Source organism: Drosophila ficusphila, unplaced genomic scaffold (assembly GCF_018152265.1).
Source record: "Drosophila ficusphila isolate 14025-0441.05 unplaced genomic scaffold, ASM1815226v1 contig_286, whole genome shotgun sequence".
NCBI classification, from domain to species: Eukaryota; Metazoa; Arthropoda; class Insecta; order Diptera; family Drosophilidae; genus Drosophila; species Drosophila ficusphila.
The window spans coordinates 7,821,195-7,847,442 of NW_025064189.1; the positions used below are offsets into that span (position 1 = coordinate 7,821,195).

Sequence of the window (26,248 nt, forward strand, 5' to 3'; positions counted from 1 at the left end):
ACGGTCTCAAAATATTTGTTTATTCAAATATGACTTTCCCTTTTTCCGAAAATCTTAAATAAAGTGTAAATTTTAATCAAAATTTGAAGTAGTAAAAATACTACTAAAAAATATGACTTTTGTTGACATCAACCTTTACAAATTTTACAACACTGAAGTTAAAAGTACATTTGATGCATTTGGGATTTGTTTATTTCTTGACCTACCATGAAAAAGTTATAAATAATTAACCAACATGACGCTCGCACATCGGGCGCTCTTTACGTGGTTTATTGTTCTGGTTTTTCTAATCCTGTTGTGCCTACGCTTGGATCCGCGCACAACATGGAATTGGTTCGTCACTTTTACGCCGCTTTGGTTTTTCGATGTCATTATCATAATCTACGTGATAATCAAGTTTATCCGCAAATGGAGGAACCTAACTTGTCTGACGGATCTGCTGTTTCTTTACAAATGGAACATTGCAGGCGTCTTGCTGACCATTTCCTCCCAGGTGATGATTTGCCTCACGCTAGAGTACCCGCAGCAGATTCCCATCTACGTGACTATTGCCCCAGTGGTTTTGCTCCTAAGCACCGCCATATTTTATGTGGGCAGCAGGCTGGGAAAACGCGAGGGCTGGATTCAATAAGATTTTGGATTATGATGTAGGATTAAGTATATATTGTAAGATAAGAGATGTACATAAAGTGGAAACTTAAAAGCCATATTTGCTTTGGGTGGCTCGACGGGTCTGTCGATTAGCCGACCACATGGCCTGCAGTTCGGCCTCGTTTGCTTTGGCTTTGTGCGCCAGGTAGGTGATCTGGTGCTTTCGCCGCGTCCCTGCCACTGGCTCCTCATCTGTCAGCACGCCGGTGGGCTGGAAGGTGGTGGACGATGCCAAAGCAGTTCGCATCCATTCCTCCCGATCGGGCAAAACTTGAGAGCCACTTATGTCGATCACCTGCATCTCCTTGGCCTCCTTCCGTCGGCGTTTGGCATTCTTGCCCACCAATGCGTCCATGGCCTCTGAGTTTAGCTGCTGCTCGTGGTAGCGCTTCTGTGCCAGCTGTGTTTGTTCCTCTTCTAGTCGAGCGGCTTCTGCTTCGGCCGCTTCCTTTTCGGCAATCTCCTCAAGGTATTTGTTACCGGCTTCTACCATCTTGGCTGCCCGCTTGGCCACTAGAGCGCTAATCTCGTTGCTGCTCACCTCCGGTAGCTTTTGTTTGGAGTTAAGGGAAAAGAAGTCACCAGTGCCATTCTCATCGTCCTCTTCACTGTCACTAGCATTTACAATGGATGCGGGTTTAGCAAAATGTTTTGATTGTCCATCCTTCGAGGCATCCTTTCCTTCGGAATATTTTTTTTTTATTGTTATAGAACTGTCGACGCCTTCGGTGTTGTGCGCTGCACGCCGCTGTTTCACTGTATCGGGTACAAATGCAGGAGAAGATTTGGGATACACGGGCTCATGAGTTGGCTTAGGATTAGGAGTGGTGCTTGCGAAGGAAGTGGCGGCCACGGAAGAAGAGCTTTTAGAGAAATTCCTCTCTGACTTTGCTTGCGGCAGAAGGCTTAGCAGACCAGAACCCTTAGGAACATTGGGTTTCTCCACTTTGTGCTTGGCCTTGTCAGCTTTTTCTCGGTCTACGTCGGAGAAATCCCGCAGAGAAGGAATGCTGATCTTGACACGTCCCTTGACGGGTGGCGGTGGGGGTTTTTCTATTTCAACTGCCAAAGCCTTTTTGTGCAGGAACTCATCATCCTTTTCCTCGATAACGTCTTTTGCTGGCAGTGCCGTTCGTGGCATTGGCAGCTTGGCAAAAACTGGGGCGAGCAGCTCGTCAGCATCCTCTTCAGAATACTCCGCGGAAGAAGTGACTTTTGGCTTGGGTAAGGCCAGTGTGAGTTTTCCAGCGGGCTGTCTGAGTTCCTGCAAGGACACTTCTTGGGGTACAAAATCGTCGTCTTCATCGCTAATGTGCCCACTGGTTGATTCTGGCTCGAGGGAAATCTCATTGGAAGTAACTGTCACGGCTTTTGTGCTTGGCTTCAACAGTTCGACTTGTGGTCCCGTGTTTTCCTCTTCGTTCTCTGAATCCTCGTCAGAACTAGCGGCATAAGCAACAAGCGACATTTTAAAGAAATCGTTGTATGAAACAAGTAAATACACAAGCTACAGCTGTTTTATGCGAGTAGAGTTGTCAACTATTTAAAAATTGAACTGCTGGCAACTTCTGTTTTTAATGTGCAGAGTTTTTCAACACTTTAAAAAACCGTTAACACATGCTTTTGAATATTCAATATCCGTGATGAACTAAGTGTGCTATCCAAAGAAAAATTGCATATCTGTACTAGGTACCTGTAATTTTAAAAATTGTATTAAAAGTCTGAAACACACAGGGATTATCTTACCCCAATAAAGGGGCCATAAAAGAAAAGTCTAATCGCCTCCAGATGGTTTACAAAAATATTCGCATATGTCACCAAACCCAGAGGGTCATAAAACATTCTTCAGGTAGTCTCGGTTATACGCCCTGAATACCTGCACTCTTAACTCTTATTTGGTATAAATAAGCAAAAATGTCCCACTGGAGATCAGAAAACATTGTTCCTTCAGAGAATACAGACAGATTCAATATCATGCATCATCACCAGAATCTCGGAGACGCGACAGCCTTAAACGGAATGCTGCCGCCTTACGAAGCCATGGCAATGTACGAACAGCCAAAACCTCGATTCATCTTTAAGATGCCTCGGGTGGTGCCCGATCAGAGGTCAAAGTTTGAAAGTGACGAGCTATTCCGGCGACTGAGCCGAGAAAGTGAAGTGCGTTACACGGGTTACAGAGAACGGGCAGCAGAGGAGCGCCGCTTAAGATTCATCAACGATTGTCGCAAGGGCTATGCAGAGATCTCAATGGTAGCGTCCGGCACCAACCTGCAGCTGTACTTTAACGCCAACCACAATCCATATGCCCAGGAGCAGGAGTGCGATTTCGATCGGGAACGTGGCAAAGTACATCTGCGGTCCAGTTTCATCATGAACGGGGTCTGTGTTCGCTTTCGGGGATGGGTGGACTTGGATAGACTGGACGGAGTGGCCAGTCTGGAGTTTGACGAAGTACGCGCCCAGCAGGAGGATGCTCAATTACAAGAACAGATCCAAAGCTACAATCAACGCATGGCTGAATCCAAGAGGATCTACCACACGCCCCAGACTCCACCTGAGGAGCATCATCGCAGAGGAGGTCCTGGGATGCCCGGAGGACCAATGGGCTGGTAGAGTTCTATTAAAGCTCGTAGAGTTAAATAAAGCTTGTAGAGTTAAGTAAATTTGACAATAAATTTTTTTAAATAATCTCTCATATTTTTATCTGAGTTTGTCTATAATTCTGAGTTAATTTTTTTTTACCCTTTCTTCGACTCGCCGAAGCAAGCTTCATTTTTTGTTTAACTTTAAATTAAAATGCTAAAAAAAACAACAGCAGGAAAAAGATTGAACTTTTGTAGGCCATGCATTTGGCGAAAAAAATGATGTTCACCTAATGATTGTTTATTTGGGGCTCCTTAAGGGTTGCTGGCCGGGGTCTTTGGCCTTAATTGCGCCAGTTTCGGAACAACCACCACCCGACCATCCGAAGAACACGAGGAGTGGGTCCAGCTGCCTTTCCGTACCGCCGTACTCTCCGGGGTGGGCCGGCTATCCTCTCTTAACTCTCGATTCGAGCGGAGCAGACCGGGCATGTGAGCAGATATTGATTTTCCGCCATTTGGGATGCTGCCGAAATAAACTTTGCAACTGGTCTGATTCAGTCTCTTTGCGAACGCGAAACTGAAAGCGGAAAGGCGTCGAGCGAACATGAAATAAATAGAAGGGAACGCCGCGGACTAAAAAATTCATAAATTTATACATACCGCAGCGATTTGAAAACATTCGGATTGTGTGCTTCAATTTGTTGGTGGCCGCACCGTCCGAATCGGCACGAAAAGCTGCGAGATTGGTCTAAAATTAGCGACCGGTGTGTTTGGCGTAGGGTGTTGTATAGGGGGTCCCAGTGAACTCCGGCCCCTCCGAACCCCCAGCGGTCCACTTCGGATATATACACAAGTTGTGAGCCACGAAAGTGTTTACCCATAAATCGGTTAAGATGCCTCCTGCATCCAATACAATCGTGCTCAAGAGCCTCTCCGTTTTATTGGGTCTGTTTTTCATTTTCGTGGGAACTCTGAAGCTAACGCCGCATATTAGCAAGGATCTCTATAAGGACCTGGTATGTGGAAAATCGATAGAGCCGGAGCTTGTTTTTCAGCCTGTTTGTTTTCTTTGCGGTTACACGGGGGCCCAGCCCATTGATTTTTCCCACTTCTCGTGAAAGGCCAGTTTGAAACAGTTTTGTAACAGAACAGCCATTATGTAAATAATTGGAAAAACATTTTAGGAAAACTCTCATAATAGAACGACTTTGGTAAATATGACGGTCTAATGGGCATTGAACTCGACCCCGTCAATGCCATTAGCTGACATTCAGTCGCTGCGCGACGCTATGATCTTCATATATATTGTAAGGAAAATATATGCTTATTATCGAAAAAGCCAATGAAAATTTAAATTATAATTGTCAGAAAATTTTCCAAACAATGTTACATTTTGATGGTTAAAGAAATACTTTTGAAATTCAGTTTGGTATAGGGTGCACACGTTTTAATTATCTAAATAGATTGTTTATAAATTGAAAACCAAAAAAAATATCAACTATTAATATTTTATATTTCATTAAATATAAAACCGAAACCTAAAATTCAGATGGCCAATTTGTACTACGTAGTACGTACCTGTAATTTCAAAAAATTATATTCAAAGTCTGAAACACACAGGGAATATCATACCCCAATAAAGGGCCCATAAAAGAAAAGTCTGATCGCCTCCAGATGGTTTCCAAAACTATTCGCATATGTCACCAAACCCAGATGGGGTTGGGAAGTTTGGAAAATTGTTTGATAATCAACTTAATTGTTTTGAAAGCCTCTAAACAAACTAGGAACATGCGTGTTGGAAAATCAAAAGATCTATAGAACAGCTGTTGCTGGGAATTTTGTGTTTACTTTTTGTAAAATCAACGCCCAAAGATTTTGTTTTCATTACCATAAAAATATTTAGCATACCAATGTAAACAATTTTGCACACCAAAACCACCATGACGTATGATTCTCGATCAATTCAGGGTATACGTATTTGTTTTATATATAAATAATAGGGTGGGTCGACAAAAGTATGTGAGAAATAAATAGATATTTTAAAGAAAAGCGAAAATAATATTCACCATAGTTTTGAATATGTTCTCAACATTTGTTTAGCCAACATTAAAAGTACATCGTATATTTAATGCAGTCGATGGTTTCAAATTGGCATTGCATTCGTTACGCGCCATTTTATTTTCTAACCTCATGTTTTTTCGTTCTATTTTTTGCCAAAGTATGGTATTTGAATTTCGAAATATTTTTTTTTTTGCTTGCTCGGTGTTTCCCAACGGTGTAATTACCTTCGCATTACCACAAACACTTGGGGCCAACGATGCCAACAAAAACAGAGAGAACTGCATACAAATGTGACAACAAGAAAATACTGTTTCCATTTAAAAATAAACGGGCTGCACTGCCTTCCGCTGGGCCGCCAGTCGGAGCAAATTCCTCTGGGCATGATTAATTATATCCCCGTTCCGCAGCGAAGTCATATTCGATTTCCTCTCAATTTCAGCGCACGGAGTACGTGAAATATGCCAAAGTATTCCCGTTGACGGCCTTGTTCGGAGTGAAGATCCCCTCAAAATGGTACCGGCGCACCGTTGGCATCCTGGAGATCGTTTGCGGCCTGGCCATGGCTCTGATTCCCTATCGTAAGTTGGAGAGATGACATTTAGGTGAAAAGATATCAATGTATTCCATGCTCAACCACAGATAAGGTCAAGAACGCCGCCAATGTGACGCTACTGGTACTGATGCTGCTGGGCATCTACCAGCACTGGATGGTAAGTGATCCCTTCGAGCGTTCCGGACCGGCGCTGGTGTTCACCTTCATGCTGGGCGGCCGTTTGGTGGTCTGGTATCAGACCGCTCGCCTCCAGGACGAGGCTTCGACGGCCGCCCAGCCTCCGGCGAACGGCGTCAAGCAGGACTAGGCACCTGCTCCCGTTGCATCACAGCGTACTCATAGTCATTCACTGTTCCAGCTTTGTTTTTGCACCTTAAGTTGGGTTCGAAAGCAATTGGTGCGCCCTTTCTTCGGGTCACAAACTCATTCACATCATTCTAGCAAATCGAAATTCATGTTTTTACTTTGGTGCCAAAACAATTATCGTATACAAAACTATTATATTGTATGTAATGTCGAGAGATATTAACTAAAAATGTAGAGCCGCGGCATAAAGACACGACCAGAACAAAACAAATTGTAATCAAATCCTCTTCGTAACGGGCACTTAGTCGAATCCATCTAAATTACGACTTTTAGAAACAATTTTAATAAATTTGAACAACTCATACATATACAAAAATAATTATCCAACGTCATTCTAAACTTCTATTCACTTTTCTTTTGCAACGCGTGTTAAGCGGGAGATTATTGGTTATAGTGGTGCTCTAAGCCGTAACTGTGCCTACAAAATTATTCTTAACATATACATATATGTTGGCCCTACTCGGATCCAGTGCTCAATAGCTTGAGGGCCTTCTGCAGGTTCTCAATGGCCGTCTTCACGTCGTCATAGTTGAGAGCACTCCCGGCGTACTTACAATACTTCTGGGCGGTAATCATTTGGTCAGGAGTGATCTGCACTCCGGCCACGGGCACAATGGGCTGGTAAATGGTGGCCGCCGTGGCCGGGTGCGGCTGTGCGGTGGGCACATAGGGCTCAAAGCCACCCGGCTTCTCTTCGTCCACCGGCGGACTGGGCAATTTGTTCGGATTGTTCAGCACCTCCTCGGCTGTGGGAGGCACTACGCTGGAAGTCGTCGGCGAAGTGGGAGCAGGTTCAGGTTCAGATGGAGCAGCTCCCGCTTCATCCTCGGGTGATGCGTCTGCCGAGGCGTTTGCATTGGCATTCCCCCCTCGAGTTCCGCCTCATCATCGTCATCTGGTAAAGGACCGGGAATCGGTGTCTCTCCGTTTTTCAGGCAATTGTGGATGTAGGCAGCCTTCCACTTGGCGTACTTTCTGTTGTGTAGTGCCTCCTCGCTCAGCTCCCCGAAAGTCTGGAGTATGTCGTAAAGCACTCCGCTAGAATAGAAGGCCTTGACAACGTTTCTGCAAGGGAAGAATACAAGTATATATATCCTGGAAATTATTGGTGGAGGGGTTGCTGAGAAAACCCACTTGCCAAAGTTCTCCTCCCGATCCTGCTTGTCGGCGTACAGAAACAGTTTTAAGGCGTAGTTTTCGATGTGAGCCTGGGCAGCCACCTCATTGGTCACCGCCTCGTTATCCGCGTACTGTTTCTTCATCTGCTCCAGCCAGTCCATAATGCCTACGGTTGAAGGGGAAACCAAAACAAAACAAATCGAGGATGAGTCATATGAGGGAAAATTTGCGTATCAGGTTCTTGCTTACCGAGTAGCAGTTTGGTTTCCTCGCCCGTTTGGGTGGAGGCCTTGAGACCCACTTGGAGGGCACTGGGATTGGAGACAACCAAGAAATAGTAAATACACACGCTTAGAGGAAAGAATTCTGTGGGTACTTACTAGAGTCTTGCCCAGTAAGCAATGACCACATCCCGGGTGTCGTGTTCCTGGGCCAGCTTCAAAAAGTGCTGGATAGACTTTAACGAAGGAGGACAAGGCGGAAACTCCATCGCAGACGGAAGAACTTAATGCTCAAGAGCTACTATAGTTTTTGGGGGTTTCTGGAAAATTGTGCTGAACTTAATGCACTGACGACCCTCGTAGACTGACCAGCACTTGCCACTTATCGATTGGCACGGCGCTAAATTGATATCGATAGTTGCTGGAGAAAAAAATAACATAAACTTTAGTTGGTACCTGGTGTCCACAGGTGTTGGTAAAAATTCACAGTAGATTGTCGGCGGCCAAGACGTTTGCAATTCTCGGGTTAACAGTTCGAAACTGGTTTGTTATCAGCGCGTCCAGTTGCACTTTGCACTTTGACCTGCATCCTACGGACTCAACTTTAGGCACATATTTATAACCCGGTAAAATGGTTCTCTCGAAGCCTCTGTACTCGCTCTTTGGATCCTATCTGGAGCAGCTCTTTAACCATCCGGTCCGCACTAAGTCCATTACGGCGTAAGTACTATAAACTTGTTATCACTCTAACCTAACTTTGTGACTCCTTCTTGCAGATGCGTCCTGGCCACCTCGGCGAATGTGACCTCGCAAAGATTGGCGGGAGCCAAGACCCTCAACCAGCATAGTGTATTTGCCTACGGACTATTTGGCCTTATCTTCGGTGGAAGTGTACCCCATTATTTCTATACAACGGTGGAGCGACTCTTTAACCACGATGTGCGATTCAGGAGGTTCTTCCTGTTCCTGTCCGAGCGGCTGGTCTACGCTCCCATCTACCAGGCTCTATCACTGTTCTTCTTGTCCTTGTTCGAGGTGAGAATCACATTCTCTAGATATCGTTATTTAATCTCTGAAAGATTAGTTACAAGCAAATATTGCCCTTTAATTTTTTTATGACCCTTAATCCTTTCCAGGGCAACTCCCCTAACACAGCGGTGAAGAATGTGGAGAAGCTCTACTGGCCTCTGCTGAAGGCCAACTGGCAGTACCTTTCCCTGTTCGTCTATCTTAACTTCGCCTACGTGCCTCCGATGTTCCGGTCCATCAGCATGGCCATCATCTCGTTCATCTGGGTGGTGTACATTGCCCAGAGGCGTCGCCGTTTCCAGGAGAAGCTGGCAGCCGAGAAGGCCGCCAAATAAGCATTCCTCCTCAGTCGCGAAGACTTTAAACCTTGTGCATGTTGTCTTGGCTTAATATTCCAATTACTGTTTAGATTACGGCCGTACTGCTTCAAGTTCTTTATCTGCCCTGCGTTCCGGCGGATTGCAAAAACTTCGTGTGTGGATGAGGGCCTAAAGATAAGCTAAAACTAAATGGTGCGCCGCCTTATCAACCGACTGTTGTTAAACCTTAAATTTTTTTAAACTTTTCGTACTAAAAATAAACGTATAAGTAATATAAAAGCAGTGTCATTTGAAATGGTTTCGGAGGCGAATCAGGATCAGCTGTTGACGATTATGAAAATCTCCTAATAACGGAATTTTAAAACTAAGAAATTGACTGTTGGTCACCTACTAAGCTTTTCTGTTCCCCTAGTAGCTTAATCACCAGGCCAACAGAAACGCTTAGCAGGTTGCTATGTAATACGAAAAATCTCCAAGTAACGGTTGTTTCTCGAAACTGGAAAACAACCGTTATTGAAGTGTAGTGGACTAGGGATGGGGAAACCTCTTGTTTTTTTGTACGTGTCACGAGTTTGTCCTGACAAGCACGATCACTCACGAAGTTCCCATGCATTAAATTAGATCCTGAGCAAAATTATATTCACGCTCTCGTCGCTAAAAAAAATAAAAACTTACTGTTGGCCACTTACTAAGCATTTATGTTCCCCTAGTAGCTTAAATCAAAAATTCTGTGAATTTGGTTGCCGGGGAAACTCGAAAACCAAGGCGAATGTCGAGATTTACGGACTTGGATCACCAGGCCAACAGAAACGCTTAGCAAGTACCTACGATCTTAGTGCGCATCAACTGATCAGCTGTTACTTCCAGTGCATTGTTGAACAGCTGTTATTCAAAATGGACACCCACAACCGTTAGTTAAAAAACAAAATGCAATTGAACCAGCTGATCGTAGATGGCCTGCTGGGTGTTTCTGTTTGCCTGGTGTTCGTAAAAGTGAAACGTGCATTTTGTAAGCAAAAGAAACCCGCTTCGAGAGGCAACAAATAATTTTTTTATATTAAACGCAGCTTAAAACTAGCAAATAATCGAGCAAAGGCTTACAAACGAGTATTATTGGCTTAATAAGGGGCAAGAATATAATTTCGCTAGTAAATTCATGGGCAGATGACTAACTTAAAACTACGGAATGCAAGTGTAAAACGAGTTAAATGCGCATAACAACTACATTTCTTAGGGACTACAAGTCTGACTATTTTTCGAGGTGACTAGGATGAGTGTGGTCGAGGGGTATCGCTATCGTTATCCTTATTCCTTCCTCAGGACTCGCCGCACATCTTGCGCAGCGACGCGGTTAACACTCAGAAGGCGGCCATCGAAGGACTCCGGCTGTTGCGCAGAGGTGTGAGAAGGGGTGTGGCCGGACTGCTGGCGCGGCTGAAGCAACTGGAGCAGCAACTGGAGGCCTCCTCCGCCTCGCCCTCCCCAGCGGCTTTGTGGTGATACGGAATCGGTCGCTTACGGGCACTGAAATTACGATGCAACAAGTTAGTAAGCGGATTTTGTTTATTGCTTAGAGGGGAAATCAAATAAATAACTCACCAAACTGAAAATCGAAAGGAACACAAAAGTTTTCGCTAAAAATTAAATAAAATCCTATGAAACCAAATATTCGGTAAAGTGACAGAGTTTATTTGCTGCTTGGCTGAATTACGGGAATTAAGAAATTAACACAAATGGGTATCTACAAAAAGTTATTAGAGAGAAAATTGTGGGCAATTAAAAAATCGATTTATAAGTAGTTCCTGAGTCAGCTGAAAAATATAAAATCATTTAGACAAAATCAGGCGTTACGTGTTATATAAATAAAATGTGTAATCAGTGAAACTCAAGCGGATAATGGATAATGGCAACCAACTAGCGTCTTGTGCTGCGTGGCGATCGACGGCTACGGAAATCAATAAATAAAATATGAAATAAAAGGATTAAAATATAAATATATAAAAAAACACTTCACAGAAGACAGAGCAGGAATCATGTGTAGCTACCTCGTTATGCGACGTCTGTCTAGAAAGCTTGGCGAACCGCGACGCCTGGGTATGGATGGGGACCGAGAGCCGGACTGCGATGATCCGGAGCCGCTGCCGGAGGAGGAACTGCCCGAACTACTGTGCGAGGAGCAGCTGGAGCGGGAAGAGTGCGACCCGGAGCGGGACCTGGAGCTGCGCGATCCGCTTCGACTGCTGGATGAGCTGTAGCGCCTAATAAGAAAAATAAGAATAATTTTAAAGTTTTTTAATCTACGTAAATATTTTTCAATTCAAGTCATATTAAAATGTGCAATCGATGGGGAAATATTAAACATTTTTATCTAGAACTAAAATAACTTAATATTTGGTAGGTATCGAGAAATACTTACGATCTTGAGCGGCTGCTGGAGTGATGTCGATGGTGGCTCCCGCTGGTGCGCCTCTTACTGCGACTCCGGCTGCGACGCTCACGACTTCGGCTTCTGCGCGCCGCACTCTCCGCCGCTGCTGCCGCCGCCACGGTGGCCGTGGAAACCTTGGAGACGATGGCGTCGACCAGCGAGCTGTCCGCGAGCGCTGCGACCAGGGGCTGTGGATCGTGAATTTTGAAGGGTTTTATAACGATTTTCGGTTTCTGTTGGTGCTGATGGTGATGATGATGGTAGCTAATACTATTGGCGGCCACGGCAGCGGCTGCTGCAGCCGCGTTGAAGCTAATGGGACCACCACCGCCACCCCGGATGTGCGGCGGATGGCCAAGCAGCGGAGCACCCTGCCCACCGACGCCCACACCCGCTCCCGCAAGTGATAGCAATCCTGGATGCCTCGGTCCGCCGAAAAGCGATGAGTTGTAGACCAGGCCACGGGCCAGGTGGTGCGCCTGCTGCTGCTGCAAGCTGTGCTGGTGGTTCTTGCAGATGTTGTAGTGCGTCGCGGTGAGCAGGGGGCCGTGATTGAGCCGGTTCGTCGTGCGGTTGTAGGTGCCCGGCGTGCCCGCCAGGAAGGGCAGCATGGCCGGGTTGCTGCCGCCGTTGTTCCCGCTGCTATTACTACTGTTGGGATTCGAATGGGGGAGCCCGCCACCACCACCACATGCATGAGGATTGTTAGTACTATGTCTACTGTTAGGGTTATTGTTCAGCGTTCGGTTGTGGAAGATGCGCTTCCCCGGCGGATGCTGCAAATGCTGCTGCTGCGACTGGTGCTGGTGGAGGTGCTGTGGAGGCGGCCGGTGGTGCAGATGGATTTTTTGGCCCACTGTCGGACTCTTGGCCTCCCCATTCGCCGCCACGTGGGGCGTCTTGCAAATGGGCGGAGTGCCTGCGTCCCTTTTCTTGAGCGTCTCCTCCACAGTCACGGGCAGCTCGCGATCCGTGTCCGGCAGCTGACCCGGCTCCTTGCGCTGCTCCACCGGCAGGATAACCGCCAGGGGCGGCGGGGGCGTGGTCGTTGTCAGTGGGTTAATCAAAGCGGTCACATTGTTAGCAACGAGGAATTCGCTTAGCGAGTTACGTTTTGTAGTCGTCACCAGGTCGCTGCCACTTACTTCGCTGCCCTCCTTAGCTGCCGGGTCTTTCTCCATAATCCTGATCTTCTGCTTGGCCTTGGCCGCAATGCCAGACTTGAGCTGCTCCAGCATTCGCAGCTCCTGCTGCTCCTCGCGCTCACGCCTGCTCTGCTGGAATTCCTCCAAAGCGGCACCATCGACTCCCGTTTCGGCGTCGCTCCCATCGTCGCTTTGTGCCCTCAAACGAACCACAGGAGCGGGCTTCGCGGAGGGGGCTTCCTTAGCCTTGGAGGGTAACTTCTTGTCTTGGTAGCGCTCCGGATGTCGTTCAGCAGGCGAGTAGCGCAGCTCCGACGAAGTCGAGCGAGAGCGACGCCGCGCCGGTTTAGGACTCGGTTCGACCACCTTGCTCTTTGGCTTCGATATTTGCGGGGAGGCTGAACGCTCCCGTTTTACGCTCCTTCGACGTTCTTTCTTGGGACTGACCTCCCTCTTTACCTCTTTTTGTTCCGGTGTCCTACTCCTCTTCTTTTGCTTTTTCGGAGTGGGTTTCGGCGATGGCGTCCGGGAGGCAGACGAGTCACTACTGGTGCTGTCCGAGTCCGAACTAGAACTGGAAGCAGTTCTCTGGCGCTTTGTCTGTTCCAGGGCCACCATAACCGACTTTGTGCCCAGGATATCGTTCACGGTGTCCTCGGCCGCCTTAAAGGGGTTAAAGGCTGGCGTGGGTGCCGTTTTTTTCGGCGCCACCTCTGGGGAATGGGCTGGTGACCGGGATGGCGAATTGCGACTTAGCTTATTGTCATCGGTTCGCTTTCTGCTCGCATTGGAAGGTGATCGTTGACGGCGATCGTCTTTCTTCTTGGGACTGCGCACATTAGGCGAGTTTGGGACTCGAGATTCTTTGGCTGGACGTTCCCTGGAATGCTGACGTTCCTTAGATCGCTGCCTTTCCTTGGATCGTTGCCTTTCCTTGGATCGTAGCCTCTCCTTGGATCGCTGCCTTTCCTTGGATCGTTGCCTCTCCTTGGATCGTTGCCTTTCCTTGGATCGTTGCCTCTCCTTGGATCGCAGCCTCTCCTTTGATCGTTGCCTCTCCTTAAATCGTTGCGTCTCTGTGGAGCGATGTCTTTCCTTGGATCTATGTCTCTCCTTGGACCTTTCCTTTGATTGCGGCCTGTCGTTTGTTCGCTGGTTTTCCTTTGATCGGTCTTTGGACCTATCGCGTCTTTTTCTACCGACTGTTTCTTATCCTTGGACCTGTGTCTTTCCTTTGATCTTTGTCGATCCCTGGACTTCGACTGTGGTCTGTCATTAGAACGCCTTCGTTCCTTCGATCGCTGTCTTTCCTTTGATCGGCGTCTATCCTTGGACTTGGAACGCTGTCTTTCCTTGGGTCGTTGTCTTTCTTTAGATCGCTGTCTCTCCTTAGATCGTTGCCTATCCTTGGATCGCCCCTCCTTGGACTTGGAACGTTGTCTTTCCCTAGAACGCAGCCTTTCCCTTGACCGCTGCCTTTCCTTGGATCTCTGCGTGTCCCTTGAGTGTTCACGCTGTCTTTCCGGTTCCTTACGCGGCGGAGTGACCGCCGACTTTTCCCTCGGCTTGTGATGTCTACTGTCTAATGAGGACTCATGCGGTCGGACTTTCGACACCTTACGACGCTCACGAGATCGGCTGCGGTTGGCATCGTCCTGCTGCGTAGTCTTCTCATCAGCTTTGGAAGCTTTTATTCCACGACTCTTGTCCGACTTATTCTCCTTGGAGAGGGGAGAGCTAGAGAAAGGATATTTAAGTAATAGGTTTTCGAATTTTCACAATTTATAACTTACTTTGAGCGCTCTGAATCCGAGGAGCTGGCACGGGCTCGTGACTTCTTTTTCAGCTTCTTGTCGCGCTTTTTCTGCATAATAAAAGAGTTGAGAGTGTTAGGGGACCGACTAAATGATTTGAGCTCTTGCTAAGAGTCTAACTGTTAGCAGTAATGATCAACAGTTTATTCTTTTTGGCATGATAGACATATGAAGTTTGAGTTTGGTGCTTAAAATTTTGCAGCGTTTGACTTTCGCAAGCATTCTCTCTAGGACTGGAAACAATTTCGCTTTCGCTTTTTCTGTATTTTGTACAAGAGTTTCGATCGGCTATCACTTCGCTCTAGGTATCATATGGTTTTTGATTAGTAGCTTAAATAAAACAGTCAAATGAAAGTACTTACAAAACTACAAGAGAGCCATTGAAAGCTATCCTATAACAATGAAGCGCCAAGGGTTTTGTAAACAAAATATAAATTTTCTTTTCGTTTCTTGAATTTACTTAAATTAGTTGGATTGATTTTTGTTGGAAAAACGATCTACGTGTAACATAAAATTGTTTTAAGGAATGTTGAAAAGTAAACAAAATCAAGGGGCCATACACACTATTTTAAATTTTAGAACATTTTTTGGGCTTTTGTGTGGGTAGCCCCTTTAGAACAATGAATTTCTTCTAAGCATCTATAGGAGTAAAAGAAAAGTATACAATTTAGAGAGAAATCATAAGGATATACAAAAATGCGTTTGAAGCCTTTTTACCTTTTACAATATTTGTGGGTGATTTTTGGTAATTTTTTGTTACTTATTAATTGTATGCTTTAGTAGTTATAGATAACATATTTTATGCAGGATTATAGTTCAGTACTTGGTTATTTTGTCAATCGTTATTTTGAATGTTTCATTTGGTGGAAAAGAAGTAAATAAGCAAGAGAAGAAATGGCGTATGTTTAATATTTGGTGAACAATTGAAACAACGAAACGAACAGTCAAACGAGTTATCATCATATACAGGTAATAATATTATATGTAAATATATAAAGAGAGAGGCCGTACTTCCATTCGGATTTTTGGTCAGACGTAATAATTAGTTGGTTGTTAGTCAAAGGATGAGTCGGTACAATAAAGGAATAGATATATGCATATGTTACAATATTTGCGGTTTGGTGTGTTGGAGAAGGGCGCCAGAGCTTGATTCTTTATTAAAGAGTATATGTGTATGTATGTATGGTATACACAATCTCACACATGGTTTCTGGTCATGCCTTGATTGCTTGACCAATGAAACATGCAGATCGTCTCCGGTCACTGGCCATCTTTCCTCGCACCTTTCTCCACGGGATATTGATAGCTTAGATGCTTACACGGTAAGCATGCCGGGCTCTTGGGCTTGCATACCTTGTCCTTTTTGGCCTTCTTTCGGGCACTCTTCGACTCGCGACGATCCTCCTCGCTGCTATCGTCCTCGTCATCGCTGTCCTTGTCGCTATCCTGGCCACTCTCGCTGTGCTTGCGCTTGCGTGACTTTTTCTTCTTCGACTTACTGCAAGTAGAAGGTTAGGTGACATAAATAATTAGTGCATCCACAATCAGGCTCGGTTGTCAGCTAATCAAAAGTGTTTGCGGTGCTTGCTACAGCACACAGATTGGACAAGGCGCTTGGTAGCCCTAGAGCTCCAAAATACTGGTTAGCAGCAATGTATAAATAGGTTTACTTGTGGTTTAGTGCTTTACCTTCATCGAAAACTGCGCAAATTGCTTTGTCTTAACATTATAGAAGGTAATCATAACAATAGAAAGAAAGATGAGAAAGTAATTCGCTTTTAATTTTTGCAACACACAGAGAGACCTCTTAACGTTATCGTTTATTGTATTGTTTTAGTTTCTAGTAGTTCTTTACTTGTATTTTGTATTGTATTTTAGTTGGCAATGCAGTGACTATAGTTTTATAGATTGTAGAATCGAATTATTACTTACCGCAGGGCAGAGTTTGGGTAAATGTGAATGGGCGAAGTGTGGGGGAAATATATGTGATCAGTTATGGTTAGTTTAGGTTTGGTTTGGTTTGGTTTGTTCGGGCTGTGTGTGTCGTGTGGGCGAGTGTGGAGTGCTGGCTAGTGGACAACCCATACGTACTTAGATCCCTGATCATTCTACTCACTCTCGCTGCACACGGATTCAAATAAAAGATTGTCTTGGCAAGTGTTAGGATATCGAAAGTATATATTGCAGAAAGGCATTTGAAACATTTCACTTGATTGGATTGGTTCTTATGGTTTGTAGGGTAGTGTTAGCACAGTTAAAACTAAGTGTGAGTCATTTGTACGTGGCTTTTCGCTTCTTTTTACTTTCTTTCTCATATGAGTCCCTTTTGTGGTTTCAAATGCAATGTAAAAGAAGGAGTAGAGACGAAAAACAAAATGTATTAAGCAGTTGATTGATAGTTACATAGTATCATTGGTTTTCACGCCTTAAGCGCACGTGTTTATAGTTACTATGTACGATAAAGAACGAAACGAAAATCATGACTGTAGAGTCCAAACAAAGAGCAAAGGAAACAAACACAGAGCTACGGTTGTCGAAGGATTACAAATTAGGGTTCCGGCGAGGACTCTTACCTCTCTTTCTTATGCTTCTTCGACTTTTTCTTCTTGTCCTTCTTGCGCTCAGGACTGGCTGAACTACAATTAGAAATATAGATGTAAGTACAAAAAGTTAACAAGCGGCTTTAAATCATCCACCCACCTCTCCCTGGCGCGCTTCTTGCGCTTTTTCTTGTCCGACTTTGAGACATGTTCGCGCTCATCCCCGCTGGTGGCCGCCACATCGTTTCCATCCCGTTCTCGTTCCCTTTCGCGGGAGGGAGTGCGCACTAGGGCATACCGCTTCCCGGTCTCCTTGTCCTTGCCTGCTGCTGCGGCAGCTGCCGCCGCTGCCAGGCTTTCGCGCTGGGCGTCCAGTTCCTTTTGGAGAGCCACGCTTTTGGCCAGGTCCTCCTTCGCCTTGCGATCGGTGTCGAAGCTGCTGCCCTCCACGAAGTACTCGGATATGTTGAAGGCCTCACGCAGTTTGGCGTTCTTCTGCTGCTGAGCCTCGGCTATTTGGTGAGTGTCGCGAGCGCTAAAAATGGAATAAACAAACAAGTTTGTTATAACAATATCTTGTAATCTATTAAGCCTTGCCTCATTGTCAACTTTTGTATTGAAAATCAAGAAGTCGATAGGAAGGACAGTTTTCCTTTAATGAATTTAATTTAAAGAGCATGGCCTTCTTAACTTTATGATTGTCATGATTAAACTAAGGAAATAGGTATCTTTAGACGGATTTGGTTTATTTTCGCGGCTACCTTTTTGCCACCCCACTGCCGGCTCCCAGCAGTGTCTCCAGAAGGCTGCTTGAGGAGTATTTCAGCAGCTCAAGCAACACGCTTCCATCGATATTGATTTTCGCATGTGGCGAAGGCACATCCTTCGGGATGGAGTGCTCAGCTGTTCGGTGACCCTGCTGATGGGCCGGCTCCGGTTCTTTCTGTTGGCAGGCGCAGGCGCAATCCGGGTGCGACTTCTTGGGAACTGCTGGTCGCCTGGTCTTGTTGGCGCCGCTTGCCAACGCCGGCCGCAAGGGCTTAAACTTTCTGGCTACCGCCGCATAGTTCCACGTGTGGGCGGTTAAACGGAAGCTCTCGTACTTGGCCAGGTACTCCCGGTTGTCGTGCTGGAAATATGGAGCCTTACTTTTTCTGCCCCCGTTTGCGTGTATGCCAGCTGGACCGGAGGTGGACAGGCTCTCCCCGGCATGAAGACGGGGGCTGGTCTGGATGTTGCTGGAGTTGGTGGTGTTGGCGATGGTGGTGCTTTTTTCGGTGGCGGTGGTGATTGCGTGACCTGCGCGTTTGCGTCGCTTGCGGCGTTTCTTTGTTTTCACCACCTGCACTGTGGTGGCTGCCATCGTAGTTGTCGTTGTGGATGCGGTGGCCACCGAAGAAGCCGCTGAGGTTCCCACTGCCGCTGTTGCCGTTGAAGTTGTGGTGTTACTATAGATCTCCGAGGACAGCATTTTGGTTTATGTTTTTATTTTTAAGAATTTTTTGCTTAAGTTTTATAGTGATTTGTTGGGTTAAATTTTTTAATGCATTAAATTTGATTTCTCACAATAAGTTACGAATTCAAATAATAATAACCAATCCCAAACTTTAACGTTCAAAAAATAATATTTTTTTTTTATAAATACGCGAACGAGAGTTGATTTTGAAGAGTTGTCTTTTTGTGATATTTAGGCATTTAATTTTTATTATTTTGTTTTCTTTATTTTATTTTATAGATCCATGTATAAGGAAGACATTGGATTTAAATAAGAGTTATGCTTTATATTTTACTTTTTCGTCATGTTTTTAATTTTTTTTTTAGTGTAAATAAATTTATAAATCCATGTAATTGGAAGACAGTGGATTTCAATAATATTTATATTTCTTTAAGTATAAAAATAGTTATTTTAGTTTAAATATCCTTTGCTATAATTTCATCGATTAGGATTGGAAGACGATGGATTAGCATTTATATTGTTTCACTTTGGGCTACATTACCAATTTTTTTTATTACTCTTATCCTTCTGGAAGACGTTGGATAATTAAGAGAAGACTTTGAATTAAAATTGGGTTTTTTAATTTGATTTACTCCTCTTGCCGACAATTCGCGCACTTGCCTTCTCAACTTCGCGACTTAGACTAATTAATTACTGACTAGTTTTGGAAGACTTATTTAGTGATTTGTTGCATTCGTTTGGCTTGGGTATCAAGTGTAGCCTCGGCCGGCCCTGATACCATTTCGATGGCGCTTCACTCTAAGCATTTGCAACAACCACTAGAATAGTAGACTATACGACGACGACATGAGCGTTTAATCCACGGCACGGCAGCGGGTTACAATCCGAAATTAGGGGTGGGCTGTTTGTCAACGCCACCACCACCGCCACCGCCACTGGATTTCCCTTCAGCGGGTGCATTTGTATTTCCACTCCTCCATTGGCACACTTGAAGGGCTGCCTGGTTGCCGAGCACTCCCTCCCGTGCATTGGGAACACGCGTTTAATTTTTGTTTTCCCTTTTTTGTAGGCTTCCGGCTGCATTTGCTGCCCGGCTCCTGCAGAGGCGATTATTGATTTTTCCACAGATTTTTCAGAGCTTATCGGGTACTTTTTCCGGGTCCTCTGCGGCGACTCCTTTGCGCCAAGTCCATCGCCTGCCTTTCGCTGTCCTTGGAAAGGACACTTAGGCGGTAGTTTTAACAGGCTTTTAATGCTTCTTATAAGCGGTTCTATACATTAATTTTTTATGTGGCGATTCCTGAGCTTTTTGGCCAACTTGCTGTGGCTTTGGAAGACTTGAAGTGACTGAAAACCGAGCGCATCTCGAAAAATCTTTGCAGCAGCATTTTCTCTACCACTCGTCGATTTTGATTGGCCCCCGGATTAAAGGGGATGGCAAACTGGGCGCTGCGGCGGCGCATGTGTCGCCTTTCGTATGTGGTTTACAGTTGTCGTGGGCTGGCCGAGATTTCGCCGAGGCCGACGTTTTGTTTAACCGTTTATTGATTTGTCCACTAGGCGCACGTTTTCTTTTTTTTTTAAATTACATAAGCCTTTGAAAGAATTCTACTTACGCTATACGTCCGAATTCATCCTTGGCCAGATCTGTTTTGCCTTGTCCCATCAACTTCTGGCGGAAAGAGTCCACTTGCGTCTTGATTTCCTCCGGTGTACGTCTGTTGGGGAGGAACATCAAATTGATTATATAGTTTTCGAGATTTAAATGGTTTTTAACTCTTAGTTATACCTTTAAGACTAGCTTAATTAATATTAAAAAGGCTTAAATGGGTGGATTGAAACTATTTAGACGGTAACTTGGTTAGGATGTGATTGGACTTTTGTCCGCCTGCCCGGACATGCGGATGTCTTCTACTCAAATAATCTCTACAACTGAAATGCACTTTTTTCACCACCAACCAAGTCTGGGCCACCGGAAGAGTGCTCACATATGACGCACAGAGGGGGTGGAGGTCTGAGGTCTCCCAGCCCGCTTAGGGTTGTCTCATTAGGGGGTTGTTCCTCGTTTATTTCGGCGCGTGTGCGTCCGCTCTCTGGCAGGAAAGAGCTGTTGGCAGTCAGCAGCAGCTACCAGGCGCCAAAGTAAACAAAAACAGAGTAGGAAGCAACAGACCCAAACCGGCATTATGTAATAGGGGATTGTCATTTAACTCGCCATGTAATGCAAATACTTGCTAGCTTACCCCTGATTCTCAAGAATCTCCTCGAACTCCAGGCACTTGACTTCGATCTTTCGCTTGCGGTCGTGGTCCAGGATCTCCTTGTTTGGCGGCCTGTTCAACTGGGCGTCCAGCTTCTTAGTATCGTCCTCGGCACGATAGTCCTTGTCCTTCTTTCCCGGCCGCACACATGCCCAGTTCCGCTGCACGTGTCCGTTTGTGCCAGAGCCACGGGGCGTGGTCAGTCCAATGCCGTTGTACATGGTGATTTATTTCCTGCTGCTGCCCCAAAACCGTTAAGTTCTCCTGGAGGCCACTGGCAGCTCCAACAACGCTGCAATTTGCACAGGGAAAATCGATTTAAGTTGCAGTTTGTGCAAAAGTTCATTTACATGCCATGGGGGCTTTATCTACCTGCGTTTTCGATCCTGCAGCGCTACGAAACTAATGCTGGGGAATAATTTAGTGGCTTTTATTAGGATTGGCCACTTTTTATTGCAAAATATGCGAAATTCCTGCAAAAGAATGCCGCCGCTGTTAGTGATGGTTGACTATAGTGCAGCGGCGTTAGCGACTTATCGATGTTAATTCCGATAACTTTTTTTTTGGCGGAACCTATAACACAGCTGATGCTATAAACTTAAGAATAAAGACACGGTCCCACTGCTAAGCAAACGTAAACAAGTTTATTTATTAAAATAAATTCGTCAAATTTAAAGTTTAAATAAAGCTACAAACATGAGTAATGCAGAAGAAACCAAACTTGAGGCATCCGCCAAGGTTTTATTTAAAAAAGCCGGACGTAAAAACCTACGACAAAGGAAGATTTCTGATGACGAGGAAAAAGAAGAACAGTGAGTGGATTAAAATATTTAAAGATTAAATACCATTATCGATTTTCCTTTATAGACTTACCCTAGATGAGATAAAGGAGCGCCAGCGCCTAAGACAACGACCCAATGGTGTCAGTTTAGTAGGTTTAGCACTTGGCAAGAAGATTGCCCCTGAGGAAGAGCTGGCCATCAAGGATCCTTTCAATGTGAAAACTGGAGGTCTGGTCAATATGCAGCAGTTAAAATCTGGAAAGATAAAGGAGGTAGACGACGCCTACGACGTGGGTATTGGCACACAATTCTCGGCGGAAACAAACAAGCGTGATGAGGACGAGGAAATGATGAAGTACATCGAGCAGGAGCTGCAGAAGCGCAAGGGAGGTGGAACTGAAGCCCTGGCTGAGGACGATGGGGATGTCAACAAATACCTTACTCCCGAAGATGCCGCCTTATACGCCTTGCCTGACCATCTGAGGCAATCATCCTCGCACAGATCCGAAGAGATGTTGTCTAACCAGATGTTAAATGGTATTCCCGAGGTTGATCTGGGCATAGTTGCTAAGATTCGCAACATAGAGGCCACCGAGGATGCCAAGCAGAAACTCTTGCAAGATGCCAAAAACAAGAAGGACGGACCCTCGCAGTTTGTGCCCACTAATATGGCGGTGAACTTCATGCAGCACAATCGATGTGAGTTTGTGGAACCGTGTATGAAGTTTTCAATTAAAAACCATTTATTAATTTTAGTCAACATTGAGGATAATAGCGAACAAAGAAGACGCAAGCGGGAGGAGAGGGAGGGCAACAAGTCCGCCCAACATCAAACAAATCCCAATGGAGTCAAACGGGCTACAGATGACTACCATTATGACAAGTTTAGAAAGCAATTTCGCAGATATTAAAATACTAGCAATAAAAAACTTAATGTTTTTTATATAGTCGTTTTATTTTTAAAATAATTGGAACATAATTTAAAATAATATCCATATCGCGGGCCAAATCTGTAAATGAAAAAGTAATAGACAATTAGTTATGTTCAAAAGTGGTAAACTATATAATTAGTTGTTGGTGGAGGGTCAGTAAGAGACAAAATTAATTTCAAAGCAACGCATGACTGAAGCTCAATGAGATTCCTACTCAAAATATCATCAAAACAAAGAAAATTTAAAAACGAGTTATTAAAACCAATACATACCTTTGAAAACAGTTAACCAGGCCGTTCTTCTTCTTGAAAAAGCTGAAATGAATTAAGATCCAGATTAGTTTCGAGTTTTAATAACTGCATCCTTGCTTGAAAGTATTTTGTCAGTGGGAGATTAAAATTGATTTCAAAGCAACGAATGACTGAAGCTCAATGAGATTCCTACTCAAAATATCATCAGACCAAGCTATGATTGAATAAATATAAAGAGTGTACATACCTTGCAAGTAGTTAACTAAGTTCCAGGTAGTTACTTTGAAAGATCTAAAAAAACAAAAATTACCAAATTAGTTCAAGATTGGAAAATTGATTGTTTTTTTTTTTCAAGGTTATAATCAGTGGGAGATTAAAATTGATTTCAAAGCAACGAATGACTGAAGCTCAATGAGATTCCTACTCAATATATCATCAGTTCGTTTTTTTTTTAAATCTTGTTTTTCACAAACTAAAATAATAATCACCTTTTATATCTGTAAGATTGACTTCTCGTTCTTAGGGTAGCCACTTATATTTATAGTCTGCAATAAAGAAAAACAATGTTAACCATATGGAAGATAATTATTAATAACCACAAACTTACCTTGTAGCGTTGTATAGTCTCTATTTAGAAGGCTGAAAGAGAACAACTGAAAGAAATGTTAGACCCACCCAAATGCAAAACCCGCACTAAGTTTTTGAGTGGTTTTATTATACCCAGACAACTTTGAAACGTTCATCCTCGCTCTACCGTGTCAGCTTAGCAATATTTTGTTTATAGAAAAGACTCTACATATAAAATGTAGAACGCGATGCCCATTCCACGTTTTACCGCAGATTGCACCGTTTATATGATGCCGATCTTGTTGGCAATGTCCAGGGCATCGTAGTCGCGCGCCAGGCGCACATAGGCCTTCTTCTGGCCATCGGGGCGGATGAGCACGTTCACCTTGGCCACCTTGATGTCGTAGAGCTTGCGCACTGCGGCACGCACGTGGTTCTTGTTGGCGCGCAGGTGTGTGAGGAAGACCAGGGTGTTGTTGTCCTCAATCTTCTTCATGGCCGCCTCAGTGGTCAGCGGGTACTTGATGATATTGTAGGCATCCATGCGGTTCCTGGTGGGCACCGATTTCCTGGGGTACTTGGGGTTCCTAGGCAGCTTCAGGGTGGTGGGCCTGCGGAAGTGCACATTGGTGCGCACCTTGCGGGCACGGGTGCCGAAAGCGCCCTTGATGATCTGTTGCGGAAAGAGTGCGAGGGGTTAAACTTTGGTCATCTTAGGCGTGCAAATAGTATACCTTCTTCTGGACCTTCTTGGCGTTCAGCAGAGCCACAGCCTTGGCCTTGGCGGTTCCCTTGGCGGGCTTGGTGCCGGGCTTCACCGACTTCTTGGCCTTGGCGGCCGCACGGGCCTTAGCGGAGAGCTTGGCCAGCACGGACTGGGGCTTCTTGCCGGCGAGGATCTTCTTCTTGGCATCCTTGCCCTTGGCCTTGGTGGCCACCGTCTTCTTCACGGCTGTGGGCTTCTTGACAGCAGCACCAGTAGCCGTGGGCTTCTTGGCGGCAGCAGCAGGCTTCTTGGCAGCCGGGGCAGCAGCCTTCTTGGGGGCAGCGGCCGCTGGCTTGGCGGCAGCCGGAGCAGCCTCCTTCTTGCCGGCAGCGGGAGCCGCAGCAGTCTTCTTCTGCTCTGGCTTCTTGTCGCCAGGCTTGGCTGTAAACAGAAGAGCACGGAATCCGGATTAGTAAACATGTTCCACGCACAAAGTTAGGTTAGGCCCGAATCGATCAGCGGGGCAATGGGACGCCTTTTTATTTATTGTTTCTTCTATAAAATCACATCCGCTGAAACTTTAGCACTTTTTAAGTTTATTTTGTGGTCATGAACACACACTCAAGCGTTCCCACGCAGACACTGCACGTGGCCGAAACTACGGGTCATCTGTTTGAACACATTTCTGCCTTAAAACCGTGATTTTCTGCACTTTTTTGTTATCCCATTGTTAGCCTCTGGTTTTGCCTTGCTTTTGCTCATCGATTCACACATTTTCGCTTATTTTTATATGAAAAACCCTTACCGGATTTCTCGGTTGGCTTTTTGGGTGGCATTTCTACGAGAAAAAGAAATGAAAAGGAAAACTGAGGGGCAGTTGTCAAAAAGCGGAAGCCTGATTTGACAGCTAAATGGCCAGATCGTTAGAATTTCGCGCTTAACAGCACGGTTTCGGAGCGTTTAACAGTACAGAGTGGTATGTTATCTTAACATTGTCTGTTATCTTAACATTGTGTGCAAGCAACACAGCTGCTCAAACATATGGCAGCTCTTTTAGTTTGTTATAAGCAGACGTTACTTAATTTAATTTTAATTTAAAATGTTAAAACGCAATTCATTTGGTTTTTTTTTTTAATATATTTTTGGGACCGCGATTTAGGTTATGATTTTTTCGATCTTTGTCTTAATACATAAAGGATTAACTTAAAGCCATTATTTTAGAGTTTTTTAAAGTAGTTGTATAATTTTTTATTTAAAGTCTTAGTCTAACTTAAAATATGTGCCAATAAAATATAAAGGCTAGCAAGCACATCCGCTTCTTTGAGGTGTAGAGCGATTACCAAAAAAGCTTCGTAAATCTGCAGCAAATGGTTCAAAGTAAAAAGGTGTAAATGTTACAATAGACAAAGTCATACCAAATGTTTGCGATTTAACTGGTGCCTGAGTGGCCTGATCTTGAGGTTTGATTTTCACCGACTTCATTAGCTGCTTTACAGCTTCTTCAAAAGCTAGGCCAGCAATCCTTTGAAAAAGCTCCGTAATTTTAAAACCAGATCTCGCTGAGACGGACCAATATTCTGCCTGAAGCTCGGCAGCTGTAACTCCGGCCAATCGCTCTATCCGTACAAACTCCTCTTTTGTCTGTTAACAAAATATCTCCAATATTTAAACTTTCTTAAAGAAATCAATTTACCAAGAGATCTGCTTTTGTGCCCACCAAAAAGACCAAGGGTTTTTGGCTGGTATTGTAGTTGAGTGCGCTGTTAAGCCATTTTTTAGCCGATTCCAGGGTATCTCGCTTGGACATGTCAAAGGTCACAACTATCACTGTTTATTATTAAAAATGGGTTGGTTTAAATACAAATTTGTAAAACATTAAATAGAAGTTCTTGTACTCACCACTTGCGTTGCGATAATAAGCCCCAGCTATGCATTTGAAGCGCTCCTGACCAGCAGTATCCCACCTAAAAGAAACCATATATCTAAAGTTTATAATACTATATAGGAAAAGAAAACTCACATTTCTAGACTATAGTTGTGACCCAGAATACTAAAGTTTTCCAGTTCAAAGTCTACGCCAATGGTGGCTTTGTAGTTCGACTGGAATTTGTCGTAGGAAAAACTGCAATGAATGCTCAGGTTTCAATAATTATTTCAAATAATTTAGTTAAAGCTTTCGGCTTACTCACCGATTGACGATGGCCGTCTTGCCCACCGAGCAGTCGCCCACAAAGATGACCTTGCAGGGTCGAAACTTGGGCTTTCGTGGCGACTCCAGGTGATAGCGCACCTGCGGGGCAAAGTCCCGTTCCCGACTCAGTGGGGTTTGGGCGGGACTGTAGGCTTGTGGCAGGTGCTTCAAGTGGGTCCGCGGATCGTGCATGACCACCGTGGGCGGGTTGGGCAACAGCAGGTTCTGCCGCACAAGATGAGGCATGGCGAACGTCTAAGTATCAAC

The 26,248-nt window shown here is 44.8% G+C and overlaps 10 protein-coding genes, 1 long non-coding RNA gene and 3 other non-coding genes across 14 annotated transcripts; 5 read left to right on the plus strand and 9 right to left on the minus strand.

Annotated features, from left to right (window-relative positions):
• The first annotated feature begins 74 nt into the window (after positions 1-74).
• LOC108100481 (transmembrane protein 60) lies at positions 75-703 on the plus strand. The gene has a single exon (XM_017204415.1). It carries the CDS (start codon positions 236-238, stop codon positions 629-631), a length of 396 nt encoding a protein of 131 aa, XP_017059904.1. The 5' UTR covers positions 75-235; the 3' UTR covers positions 632-703.
• LOC108100479 (proline-rich protein PRCC) lies at positions 629-2,177 on the minus strand. The gene has a single exon (XM_017204412.2). It carries the CDS (start codon positions 2,117-2,119, stop codon positions 698-700), a length of 1,422 nt encoding a protein of 473 aa, XP_017059901.2. The 5' UTR covers positions 2,120-2,177; the 3' UTR covers positions 629-697.
• A 326-nt stretch (positions 2,178-2,503) lies between these two features.
• LOC108100236 (protein brother) lies at positions 2,504-3,267 on the plus strand. Its single transcript, XM_017204013.2, has one exon. The coding sequence runs from the start codon at positions 2,566-2,568 to the stop codon at positions 3,265-3,267; it is 702 nt and encodes a 233-aa protein (XP_017059502.1). The 5' UTR covers positions 2,504-2,565.
• Positions 3,268-3,744: 477 nt separating this feature from the next.
• On the plus strand, positions 3,745-6,558 carry LOC108100597 (novel acetylcholine receptor chaperone). The gene is made up of 3 exons (XM_017204579.2): positions 3,745-4,255; positions 5,740-5,878; positions 5,940-6,558. The coding sequence occupies exons 1-3, from the start codon at positions 4,133-4,135 to the stop codon at positions 6,158-6,160; spliced, it is 483 nt and encodes a 160-aa protein (XP_017060068.1). The 5' UTR covers positions 3,745-4,132; the 3' UTR covers positions 6,161-6,558.
• On the minus strand, positions 6,442-7,938 carry LOC108100595 (vacuolar protein sorting-associated protein VTA1 homolog). The gene is given in 5 exon segments (XM_017204576.2): positions 6,442-7,080; positions 7,083-7,284; positions 7,354-7,504; positions 7,588-7,649; positions 7,719-7,938. Coding segments are annotated over 5 exon segments (930 nt in total). The 5' UTR covers positions 7,829-7,938; the 3' UTR covers positions 6,442-6,675.
• A 65-nt stretch (positions 7,939-8,003) lies between these two features.
• LOC108100596 (peroxisomal membrane protein PMP22) lies at positions 8,004-9,187 on the plus strand. The gene is made up of 3 exons (XM_017204578.2): positions 8,004-8,279; positions 8,336-8,594; positions 8,696-9,187. Exons 1-3 carry the CDS (start codon positions 8,191-8,193, stop codon positions 8,921-8,923), a joined length of 576 nt encoding a protein of 191 aa, XP_017060067.1. The 5' UTR covers positions 8,004-8,190; the 3' UTR covers positions 8,924-9,187.
• Positions 9,188-9,936: 749 nt separating this feature from the next.
• LOC108100398 (serine/arginine repetitive matrix protein 2) lies at positions 9,937-21,065 on the minus strand. The gene is given in 12 exon segments (XM_017204281.2): positions 9,937-10,432; positions 10,954-11,166; positions 11,325-13,677; positions 13,680-14,218; positions 14,275-14,345; positions 15,649-15,793; positions 16,869-16,931; positions 16,996-17,370; positions 17,597-18,283; positions 19,908-20,009; positions 20,535-20,844; positions 20,925-21,065. Coding segments are annotated over 11 exon segments (4,953 nt in total). The 5' UTR covers positions 20,774-20,844; positions 20,925-21,065; the 3' UTR covers positions 9,937-10,266.
• An 86-nt stretch (positions 21,066-21,151) lies between these two features.
• LOC108100399 (telomere length and silencing protein 1 homolog) lies at positions 21,152-22,273 on the plus strand. Its single transcript, XM_017204283.2, has 3 exons — positions 21,152-21,364; positions 21,420-22,033; positions 22,091-22,273. Exons 1-3 carry the CDS (start codon positions 21,249-21,251, stop codon positions 22,243-22,245), a joined length of 885 nt encoding a protein of 294 aa, XP_017059772.1. The 5' UTR covers positions 21,152-21,248; the 3' UTR covers positions 22,246-22,273.
• On the minus strand, positions 22,263-22,998 carry LOC108100401. Its single transcript, XR_001771988.2, has 3 exons — positions 22,765-22,998; positions 22,539-22,580; positions 22,263-22,344 (listed from the first exon to the last, which is right to left on the minus strand). It is a non-coding gene; the product is annotated as an uncharacterized LOC108100401 (long non-coding RNA).
• Positions 22,410-22,506, minus strand: LOC122319922. The gene has a single exon (XR_006245390.1). It is a non-coding gene; the product is annotated as a small nucleolar RNA Me28S-Am2634 (small nucleolar RNA).
• Positions 22,639-22,737, minus strand: LOC122319921. Its single transcript, XR_006245389.1, has one exon. It is a non-coding gene; the product is annotated as a small nucleolar RNA Me28S-Am2634 (small nucleolar RNA).
• Positions 22,870-22,967, minus strand: LOC122319923. Its single transcript, XR_006245391.1, has one exon. It is a non-coding gene; the product is annotated as a small nucleolar RNA Me28S-Am2634 (small nucleolar RNA).
• A 213-nt stretch (positions 22,999-23,211) lies between the features above and the next one.
• LOC108100400 (60S ribosomal protein L23a) lies at positions 23,212-24,689 on the minus strand. Its single transcript, XM_017204284.1, has 3 exons — positions 24,596-24,689; positions 23,819-24,231; positions 23,212-23,757 (listed from the first exon to the last, which is right to left on the minus strand). The coding sequence occupies exons 1-3, from the start codon at positions 24,624-24,626 to the stop codon at positions 23,368-23,370; spliced, it is 834 nt and encodes a 277-aa protein (XP_017059773.1). The 5' UTR covers positions 24,627-24,689; the 3' UTR covers positions 23,212-23,367.
• Positions 24,690-25,042: 353 nt separating this feature from the next.
• LOC108100241 (ras-related protein Rab-34) lies at positions 25,043-26,227 on the minus strand. Its single transcript, XM_017204018.1, has 6 exons — positions 25,980-26,227; positions 25,811-25,912; positions 25,690-25,754; positions 25,484-25,617; positions 25,206-25,431; positions 25,043-25,148 (listed from the first exon to the last, which is right to left on the minus strand). Exons 1-6 carry the CDS (start codon positions 26,225-26,227, stop codon positions 25,090-25,092), a joined length of 834 nt encoding a protein of 277 aa, XP_017059507.1. The 3' UTR covers positions 25,043-25,089.
• Between the last annotated feature and the right edge of the window lie 21 nt (positions 26,228-26,248).